This window comes from Chenopodium quinoa, unplaced genomic scaffold, assembly GCF_001683475.1.
Source record: "Chenopodium quinoa cultivar QQ74 unplaced genomic scaffold, ASM168347v1, whole genome shotgun sequence".
NCBI lineage: Eukaryota > Viridiplantae > Streptophyta > Magnoliopsida > Caryophyllales > Amaranthaceae > Chenopodium > Chenopodium quinoa.
In genome coordinates, this window is record NW_018743391.1 from 3217546 (window position 1) to 3228688 (window position 11143).

General features: G+C 50.5%; 1 protein-coding gene across 1 annotated transcript; it reads left to right on the forward strand.

Annotated features, from left to right (window-relative positions):
* The first annotated feature begins 2424 nt into the window (after positions 1–2424).
* On the forward strand, positions 2425–3435 carry LOC110738551 (tropomyosin-2-like). Its single transcript, XM_021918951.1, has 2 exons — positions 2425–2457; positions 2537–3435. The coding sequence occupies exon 2, from the start codon at positions 2540–2542 to the stop codon at positions 3233–3235; it is 696 nt and encodes a 231-aa protein (XP_021774643.1). The 5' UTR covers positions 2425–2457; positions 2537–2539; the 3' UTR covers positions 3236–3435.
* Positions 3436–11143: the final 7708 nt, after the last annotated feature.

Consider the following 11143-nt stretch of genomic DNA (forward strand, 5'->3'; position numbering starts at 1 on the left):
GGCGCCGGTGAAAGGTTGTTTTTTTTTTTTTTTTTTTTACAACTCTTCAGATTCTTTTTGAAGGGTGGAAAAGCAGAAGGCGAAGAGTCACGACTCTCCACCTTCTGGGACAAATCCTATAAATAGGAGAAGATGCCCCCCAAGCTCTCATTTACAAACTTTGCCAAATTTCTGAAAATTTGAGAGCAGCCGGCAATTTGAGAGTTGAGAGCATTCGGAGTTGAGATTGGTTGAGAGCAACCGGTCTACAGACCGTCTGGGTCGTTGCAAGCTAGCCAAAGGTTTTCGAGAGGGTAATCAGAGAAACCCAGCCGGATTTTGAACCGCCTGCGTCTTCGCAAGCATCCCAAAGAATTTCCAGATTTTCTTCTAGGTACCGTCTCTATTCTTTCTAGCTTTTTCATGTATTTCCGTTTGAGTCTTTTACTCGCATTTTTGTTCATTGGTCCCATAAGTAGATGGACCCCTTATACCCATACCCGGAACCTAGCTGTGAACTCAGCCGGTTTATTAGTACGGCTGAGTCTAGAACTGGGTCTGCCGCCTCTGTTCTTTGGGACAACCCTTTTTCAACACCCATATCGACCGACTCTATGTCTGTGCAGGACACAATGGCCAGAATCCGGTCTACTGCCAGAGATCCCAACTACAGAAGTGGGAGCTCAGATGAGCAGCCGCCTGAGGTCCCAGCTTCAGGCGATGAAGTAGAGCAAGGAGAGGTAGAGCAGAGAGGCTCACCCGGGGGCGCTCCTAGCACCCCGGGTGATAGCATTTTAAATGAAGAGACTGCTCCCCTCCAGGAGACCAGAGAGCAGGCAGGCTCTGATAAGGAGGTCTCCAACTCCCCAGCCGGCTCTGATGCCGGTCGCGTTCAAAGTAGCAGTAGCAGCTACTTAACCGAATCTGAGGATAGCGAGGAGGCGGAGAGGCCTTCTTGGGATAATAGGAACGATCCTCTCATGATCGCCGTCTCCTCTAAGGACCGCGAGCTCATGCGGGCTGCGCTGCCAGATTTTATCAAACGGCGGCCGCTGGGGGGTGACTATACAATAAAAATCCCGGCTGCTCTGGGAACAATATGGTGGGAGGATGAACAACCGAACGCGAACGCTTGGTTCGGGTGCTACGAGGCGGCCTTCTTGGCCGGAGTCCGCTTCCCCCTCCATGACACAATAAAGGCCATTCTTAGGGGGTATGGCCTGGGTCTCTGGCAATTGATCCCCAACTCATGGGTAAATATTTTAGGGTATATCGCCGCCTGCGAGATGCAGGGCCTCAACCCCGGCTGGGAGGCGTTTGCCCATATGCATTATCTGAGTAGGAGCCCAGGTGGCTGGAGAGCCTGGTATACCTTAACCACCCAGCCCAAATACCTTATGACCTTGGACAAGCCATCCAAATGGTCGGACTGGAAGCACCGGTTCTACTTGGTTAAGGCCCCAACTACGGCAGAGAACAGAGAATTCCGGATCTACAACCGGAAACCAGAACTCTTGGGGACCAAGTGCTGCCTGCCCCCTGTCCCGGAGGATGATAGAGAGACCATCCTTGACTCCGGGTTTTTTGAGTTAGTTCCTGACACCCTCTCATCCGGAGAGATAATAAGGGTACCTAGAAACTGGGTGCCCAAACATGAATTTTTTAGGGACGAATGCTTCTTGTCCGCTTGTGGTCTAAGCAGCATGTTTAAAAAACGTATGTATTCGGAACTCAGCCGGTTTCTTTCGAACCGGATGCTTTTATTTCCTTGCTTGTTTATTATTCTAACCGAGTGCCTGCCTTTGCAGAAGAAGCCAAGAAAATGCTGCCCACCGAGAAGACACCGGCTAGATCGGCTGCCGACATCCGGAAAGCCAATCTCGAGAAAAAACTTGCTGCCCAGGCGGCGAGGAAGGTATAACCGTCTGATCCTTCTCGTTGACTTCAATCCTTTTATCCCATAACTTATATTTTTCTCGTTTACAGGACGGGAAGCAGATGCCCCGGTCCCTTCAAAAACAGGTCAGGCCTCCGCCGACCCAACAAGAGTCTGCATCCAAGGTGCAGAAGACAGCCGACCGGCAAACTACCGGCGGCAAATCAATAAAGGTCCCAGGCGGGCCTGGATCTGCGGATGTGCTTTCTGCCATCCCATTGAGGACCGCAACCGGTCCCTCTGAAGGCCGTTCGGGCCGCCAAGGTAACTTCGACCTTACACTGCTTGACCTGCCCATGCGGGTCAAGTCTTATTCACAGTCTCGATCGCAGCCGGGGGATTCTCCAATCAGCCGGCAATCTATAGGCAGAGCATATGCGAGTTTCTCACCGTCTGTTTCTGGTGCAGATAATTCTCCCCGCTGGCCGGACGGGGCACAATATGCCCGGGCCATGCTGAAAGCCGTCCCCAGGGACGAGAAGGAGGCGATCCCTGGGATCAACTCCTTTAATGCCGACCGGGTGCTGGTCGACCTGGCCGACGTATGCTCCAACAACCATGCGGTAATTTTCTTGACGTGCATTTTTAAATATGCAGTATTAACCGGCTGTATTTTTGCAGGCTATGCTGCGCGTAGAGGGGCTCAAACGAGCTTATACCCGCAAGTCTGAAGAGGTAAGGAGAAGCAAACGGGCTATTGATGACGCTCATAATGTTGCTGACTACTCTTTGTACATGCATGGCTTAGAATCTAAATTTATACGCATGGAACAGGCGGAGAAGACCAAGGCCCTCCAACAGCAGATTGATCAACTGAAAAACCAAGTTGACCAACTGCAGGCGTCCCTGGATGATGCCAATAAAAAGTTGGAGGAACAGAAAGAGCCCCTCCAACGGCTGAGCAAGGCGAAGACTGAAAATGGCCGCCTTGCCAAAGAGAATGAGCGCCTGCTCAAAGAGGCGGCTGCTGCCAGTAAAAACTTCAAGGCCACCTTGGAGTCGGAGCAGGAGAGGCTCATTGAAGAGAATGAGCATGACTGTGCAAACCGGATGCAACGGGCGTTTTCCCTCATCCACCCGGAGGCGGACTTCACCGTCTGGGAACTCGCCTTCAAATATTCTGATCTTGCCATTCTGGCCGAGGAGGCGAATGAGCCGGGGCCCGGACCCTATGACGCTTGGGTTAGGGAGGAGATTGCGCGACGGCAGGCGGAGGCTGCTGAAGAGGAAGAATTTGTTCCTGAAGCCGACGCAGCCGCTCACCCTGATCCAACCCAGAACCAACCGGAAGAGGACCAGTTCACTGTTCGCCTGGAGTAGCAACTACCTCCCGGCCTGCGCGCCTTGCATTATCTTGTAATAGCGCCGGATGAGATGGGCTACTCTGCTGTAATTTTTTATTTTGAATATTAACATTTTCACCGGCTGGGCCGGCTTTTGATTGCACTCTGCTTTTCATACTTTGGCTTTTGAATGCTTTTAATATTTCTGCACTTCAATGATAGAATTCTTGCTATTTTTTTTTATACATATTTCTGCGAGGATAACCAAAAGAACCCCGCCGGTAACACTACCGCTTGGGTCTTCGCAAACAGCAAAGAAATTTGCAAGGATTGCCAAGAGGACCCCACCGGTAACACTGCCGTCTGGGTCTTCGCAAACTAAGCGAAGAAATTTGCTAGGGTTGCCCAGAAGACCCCACCGGTAACACTACCGTCTGGGTCTTCGCAAACTAGGCGAAGAAATTTGCTAGGGTTGCCCAGAAGACCCCACCGGTAACACTGTCGTCTGGGTCTTCGCAAACTAGGCGAAGAAATTCCGACCCAAAACCAAACCGGATGGCGTCTGGGTAATGGGTTGCCCAGAAGACCCCACCGGTAACACTGCCGTCTGGGTCTTCGCAAACTAGGCGAAGAAATTCCGACCCAAAACCAAACCGGATGGCGTCTGGGTAATGGGTTGCCCAGAAGACCCCACCGGTAACACTGCCGTCTGGGTCTTCGCAAACTAGGCGAAGAAATTTGCTAGGGTTGCCCAGAAGACCCCACCGGTAACACTGCCGTCTGGGTCTTCGCAAACTAAGCGAAGAAATTCCGACCCAAAACCAAACCGGATGGCGTCTGGGTAATTGCCCCTGGATAGCGGTCTGGGTCTTTGTAAGCCAGGCGGCTATCCATATGATATAACACGAATATATACACTAAGTGCCAACATTAGATTCGGGAGCCAGTCGGTTTATACTGAATTACTGGTCGGGACTTCGCAAAAGAATCACGCCAGATTAGGATGTCCATTCACCGGTTGGGCTTTTGCAAGCATACCCCTGAATGAATTATGGCCTAGACCAAATGTTTTTAGGCCTGCTCTTAGAGAGTCAGGTGGCGGTATTGAGTACCGGCTGAATTTTGGAAACATCCTTGAGTGGTACTTCCAAAAAGTGGGCCGGCTGCAAGTTTAGGGGTGCTAGCCTGCCCTTTTTGGTGCGAGGGATCGTCAGGCGGATTTGTCCGCCTGTGTGATCGCTTAGAACAATTTACCACCCAAATGGGAGATGTTCTCTTCGATGAATTCACCCGTATGGGTGTCACCGGATGCAAAAATTAGTTACTGGTGCCGCTTGTGGTAGGCACAAGACATGGCGGCTGTATACAAAATTGAATGTAATTCTCATTAATCATTTGAGAATTTACAAAAGATGTACAATACTTAGAAGTAGTATTTTTTGAGGTTATCTACATTCCAAGTTCTAGGCAACTTTCTTCCGTCTGGAGTTTCCAGGCGGTAAGTGCCGTCTCGTACTTCTTCAAAGATCCGGTAGGGTCCCTCCCAATTTGGGGTTAATTTGCCTTGTTCATTGGCCCTACCGGTTGCCTCCATTTTGCGAAGCACAAAATCTCCTTCTTTCAAAGGTCTTTTACGAAGCCGCTTGTTGTAGGCTCTAGTCATACGCAGACGGTAGATCTCATGACGCAGGGCAGCATTCCCCCTTCGCTCTGGGAGAGCATCTAATGCCAACCGCATGGCTTCCCAGTTAGCCTCCTCGTCATATAACATAATGCGTAGAGTAGGCTCATAATGTTCAATGGGAAGAACTGCTTCAGTGCCGTATGTCATGAGAAATGGGGTCTCACCGGTTGCCCCCTTTTCGGTTGTCCGGATAGCCCAAAGGACATGAGGTAATTCCTCTGCCCATAGTCCACCGACTCTCTCTACTTTCTTCTTTATCCCGTCTGAGATCAACTTGTTAAAAGCCTCAACTTGACCGTTTGCCTGAGGACGGCCAACGGATGCAAAGAAATGGGAAATTCCTTGGTCTCCCAACCAAATCTTGAGAACAGGCGTTTCGAACTGCGGTCCGTTGTCAAAAACCAGGGACATTGGAACCCCGAACCGGGTGATGACGTTTCTCCAGATGAAAGAAATCACGTCTTTCGTTTTAATCCCTTTTACCGCCTCTGCCTCAACCCATTTGGTGAAGTAGTCTACTGCTACAAGAATGTAGCGGCGGCCGCCTGTCGCAGGCGTATAAGGTCCCAAAATGTCCATGCCCCATTTAGCAAACGGAACCGGACTATGGATTGCCGTGAGATCTGTTGCCGGTTGATGTATCAATTTAGCGAATTTTTGGCACTTGTCGCATCTCTTTACTAGATCCATGGCATCCGCTTCAAGAGTGGGCCAGAAGTACCCTTGCCGCCTGGTTCTTCTGGCCAGGGACCTGCCGCCAATATGCGAGGCACAAAACCCCGCATGCAGGTCTTCCAAAACTTCTCTCCCCCTATCCGGGGTTACACATTTCAAAAACGGCTGCAGGTATCCCTTCCGGAGGAGTTCCCCTTGATGCATAACAAAACTTGAAGCACGCTTCTTGAGCGCTGATGCTTCTGAAGGGTCATCCGGCAAGGTACCATCCGTCAAAAAAGACCGGATGGGATCCATCCAGGTAGCACTTCTGTCCAGGACTCCAATGGGATCATTCTGAATACTTCGTTTTTGAATGACTTCCCAAAAGACCGTCCTAGGAGCATCACAGGAGGCTGATGATGCCAACTTTGAGAGGGCATCCGCCTGATTGTTTTCAGACCGGGGCACCTGTCGCAGATGAAATTCATCGAAGGACCCAGCCTCTTCCTTAACCGCCTGCAAATATTTGATCATAGCCGGATGGGTGGCTTCGTAGTCACCAAGGTATTGGCTAACGATCAGCTGTGAATCTGAGCAGGCGTCAACCTTTCTTGCACCGGCTGCCTTACACATGCGCAATCCGGCTAGTAGAGCTTCATACTCTGCCTCATTGTTGGAGGCTTGGAACTTAAACCGTAGTGCATATTCAAACTTATCCCCTTCCGGGGAATGACAGATAACACCTGCACCACAGCCGTTCACCGTAGAGCTGCCGTCTACAAATAACTTCCAGACCTGATCAGGATTTTCCGGTTGCACCGGCCTAGTCATCTCGACAATGAAGTCGGCAAACGCCTGACCTTTCACTGCCCGCCTAGGTTCAAAAGTTATCTCAAGGCTTTGTATTTCAACAGCCCACTTGATCATTCTACCGGATGACTCTATAGCAGTCATTGTGCGCTTGAGCGGCTGATCTGTGTATACCACAACCGGATGTGCCAAAAAATAAGGCTTCAACCGCTTGACTGCTACGAATAAGGCCAACCCAAATTTTTCGATCATGGGGTACCGGAGCTCAGCATTTTTAAGGACATGGCTGATGAAGTACACCGGCAGCTGAATGCCGTCTCTCTCAGCGAGGAGAACGACACTAAGGGAGTGATCAGAGACGGCTAAGTACATGTACAGAACCTCCCGGGGTAGGGGGCTCACTAGCCTTGGCAAAGAATGCAAGTGCTGCTTAAGCCTCTGGAATGCCGCCTCTGCTTCTTCACCCCATTCGAACCTTGACCTCTTCCTGATTGCCTGGAAGAAATAGAGGCACTTGTCACCTGACCGGCTGAGGAACCTCCCCAATGCCGCCAAGCAACCGGTCAACTTCTGGACCTCTTTTACAGTGCGGGGAGATTTCATGTCAATTACCGCCTGTATTTTTTCCGGATTAGCTTCAATGCCTCTTTGGTCAATCAAGAATCCGAGAAACTTCCCAGACTCAACACCAAATACGCATTTCTTTGGGTTAAGCATGACCCGGTGCCGCCTGAGTGTGGTGAAGGTTTCTCGCAGGTCTGTTAGGTGATCCGTCTGTAGCTTGGATTTGACTATCATGTCATCGATATACGCCTCTACATTCCTGTCAATCTGGTTGATAAAAACAGTGTTTATCATGCGCTGGAATGTAGTCGGTGCATTCTTCAACCCAAACGGCATCACCGTATAGCAGAATAACCCCTGATCAGTGACGAAAGTCGTCTTCTCCTGATCTTTCTTCCAGAGGGGTATTTGATGGAAGCCGGAATAAGCATCCATAAAGCTCATTAGCGCATGGCCGGCTGTTGAGTCAACTAGGCTGTCCATCTTTGGAAGCGGGTAGCTATCTTTTGGGCATGCTTTGTTCAGATCTGTGTAATCCACACACATCCGCCAAGTACCGTTCGGCTTCTTTACTAGAACGACATTTGCCACCCAATCCGGGTAGTAGCATTGCCTAATGAACCCAGCATCCAACAGCTTTTTGACCTCAGCCGCTGCCGCTTGAGATCTTTCTCCACCATGATCCCTCTTTTTCTGCCTAACCGGCTGCTTTTTGGGATCTACGGCTAGCTTGTGGACAGCAAGATCCGGGCTGACGCCTGGCATCTCTTCCACTTCAAAGGCAAAGATGTCTTTGAATTCCTTCAGCAGCTGGAGCAAACCTACTCCCAACCGTTCGAAGGCTACCGTCCCGACCTTGACTGTTCTTTCGGGACGGCTGTCATCTAGGATGACATCTAGGCAGTCACCAGCCGGCTGAGGTCGTTGGTCATCTGACCTGTCACCGGCTAGTGATTGCTATTTCTCCTGTTTGACGGGTGCCAATTGGTCCGCCTTTCTTTTCTTACCGGCTGCCCTTGGAGCCGGGACTGCTGGGTCGCAGTTATCAATATCTATGGGCTCACCCTTGCCGGCTGCACCCATAGTTGTCTTGACATCAGAGAGATAGCACTCTCTGGCCGTCTTCTGGTCCCCGCTTAGGGCACCGACTGTACCATCATCCTTTTGAAACTTGACCAACATGAGGGACGGGATGATGACAGCCTTAGATGCGTTGAGGGTAGGACAGCCAAATATCATGTTGTAGGCGGACAGCTCCTCCACAATTAAAAACTTGACTATCATGTGGCGTCCTTGCCCCTTTTTACCCAGCCGGATCGAAAGATCTATGCTTCCGACCGGATGCACTACTCCACCCCCAAAACCGACTAGTGGGTGAGGAGCCTGGTGCATGTTACCGGATGTGTACTTGAGCTTAGTCAAGCACTGATAACTGATTAGGTCAGACGAGCTCCCGGTGTCTATTAGGATCCGGCCAATCTTCTGGTTGGCAACCTTGCATTCGATGACGATGGGGTCATCATGAGGCCGCCTGACCTTGCCCCGGTCCTTTTCAGAAATAAGGACCTCAGGGAAGATGTCTTTCGACGCCTGGCCCTCATCCACTGAGTTGACCAGCTTCCTGATGTTGTCTTTGGTGCCCCGGATGGTGGGACCCCCTCCGGCAAAACCGCCTGCTATGGTGAAGATGGTCTCTTCATCCGTCTCGGAGTTTACTGGGCCGGTTTTTGCCGCCTGCCCTTTCTTGGCCTGGGTATTACCCTTAGCCTTGGGTAGGTAGGATTTTAGGGCCCCCTCATCTGCCAGACGGTCCAATAGCCGCCTGAGGCTATAGCAGCCATTGGTGTCGTGGCCAACATCCTCGTGGTATTGGCAATACTTGCTCTTGTCCCGTTTATTCACGGGGCTTTTCATTTCAGCCGGTTTGTCGAGAGACATCCGGTCTTTGATTTCCAGGAGGATGGTGGAGCAATCTTTTGTGAACTCGTATTTGGGGACATACGGTTCTGACTTCTGCCTGATCTTCTGGGCCGGCTGTCCTGATCGGTCAGCTGCCCTGACCCCTTTTCTCTTTTCTTCCTTTCTTGCCGGCTGATGCTGTTGCCGGCTCTCTTTTTTGTCAGACTTTTTAGAATCTGACGGCTGCTTAACAACACAAAGCTCCGTCGCCTGTATATAGGCTTCAGCTTCAATTAACGCCTCTTGGAGGGTAGCAACCCTCTTCAGGACGAGGTCAAACTTAAAAGTCGACCCATCCTTCAGACCTCGAAAGAAGTCTGTATAGGCCACTTCGTCTGATAATCCTGGAATCTGAATTCTCATCAGATTGAACCGTCTGACGTATGACCGGAGGCCCTCCCGGTCGCCCTGCTGTATTGCCCCTAGGTCGAGGCTAGTCTTTTTGGCAGGAATGTTCATTGAGAAATTTGACGTAAACAAGTACGCCAAAGTTCGAAAGCTGTTGATGCAGCCGGCCGGTAAGTTACCAAACCACCGCTGGGCTATGCCCTTGAGGGTAGCCGGGAAGCATCGACACCAGACGGCATCATCTAACCCCTGAAGGTACATGAGGTTAGAGTAGGCCATTAGATGGTCCTCTGGATTGGTGGTGCCGTCATAGGCCCCCACCAAAATATTTTTGATCTTAGGCGGCTGTGCCGCCTGGGTTATCTCAGGTGAGAACGCCGTTGGTTGTTCCCCCAAATTTAGCAGGCGCAGCTGCCAGTCCGTAGGTTGGTACGGCTGCTGCACTTGCCCACCGAAAAGACCCGGTGACATAAAAGGGGATCCACCCAACCCATTCGGTGTGCCAAATAGGCCAGGCTGGATCACTTTGGGTCCAGACCGGGCAGAAGCTTCGCCCGTCTGGCTCCCAGGATTCGTTCCCGTACGCCTTTGTGAGACGTCAGGGAAACTGTCCGGGAAGGTCGACGTTGAGGCCGACGCAGACGCCTGACCTCGCTTCTCTTGGAGAAACGTGCGGGCGTCTGAGAATGTTTTGTTGGAGCCATCCGGCTGTACGTGCCGGATGGCCTTTCGCAGCTCCCCTTGAGGAAAACGGAGTCTGCTTGGGTCAAACCTTAAGCCCTCCCCCTCCTTTGGCTTTGGATGAGGGGTAGGAACTCGTTCTTTGACCGCCTTCTTCCCAGAAGGCTTCTTGGCCGGCTGACCCTTCTTTGGAGTAGCTGACCGGATGAGGCTCTTGATCTCACCCTTGAAACTATTCATGAAAGACTTGAGTTCGTTTCTTGTAACGGGAGCTGAGCCCTCCACCGTCTGGGCAATTCCAGCCGGTTGCCCGGCTGGGTTGCTGGGAGCAGCTTGGCTGATTTCCCGTTCTCTTCTATCTTTAGCACGAGTGTGCTTCGTTCTGAAAGACCCATCCGGGGCCACATATGTTTCAATTTCATCTCCACTTTCATGGTCCGTCTGGACCTCGGGCTCGACCACAGGCCGTTTGCCCTGATTCGGTGACACAGTATCAGAAGTCATCTTAGAAGTACTCTCCCCACAGACGGCGCCAAATGTTTCGGGGTTTTTTGATGTGTCCTGCGGGAGAGTTACAATTCCAAGAATGCCCTTCGACGCCTGTGCCTGCAAAATCACGAAGACTCCTGGGGGTAGGAGCTCCGCCTCCGACGATCAAGTTAGTAAAGATACGGGAGGTAGGATGCACGTAATGTAGAAGTTACTTCTCGCGTAATGGGAGAATTCTGCAATTAATATTGCTCGGGGTAAGTGTTTTTCTTTTTGAGGAGTATTCAATGTGAATAATAAATGTTCCAGATACCCATTAATGAGGGTCCTTCCACTATTTATAGTGGGGAAGGGATGGTTCCCCTTTTAGGGTTTAGAGGACACGTGTCAGCAGAGGATTGGAGCCCTGCTGACCAACGGCTGGGTGCCACGTGTCACTAGGCCATTGGGCCACGTGTTTAGGGTATTTTTACCCCAAACACCACCCATCATGAGGTTACTTGGTCAATATTACAGGGTTATTTGGTTAATGTTACAAAGGTTACTTTGTTCTTTTATAAGCGGCTACATGGTGTAGCTAGCTAATACAAAACAGGCTATTCATTTAATATGTTTTTATATTTTGTTTGTTAATAATTAAATCAAAAGAAAAAAAAAATAGAAATATGACATATTTGAGTGGTAATTGCCTAATTGGTAAGACACTAAGACATGTTATTATACTTAAGGCTATCCTAAATTCCTAATCTTGTC

Coding starts and splice junctions, on each gene's coding strand:
- LOC110738551 (XM_021918951.1), top strand. CDS start 2,540: ATGCTGCGCGTAGAGGGGCTCAAACGAGCTTATACCCGCAAGTCTGAA.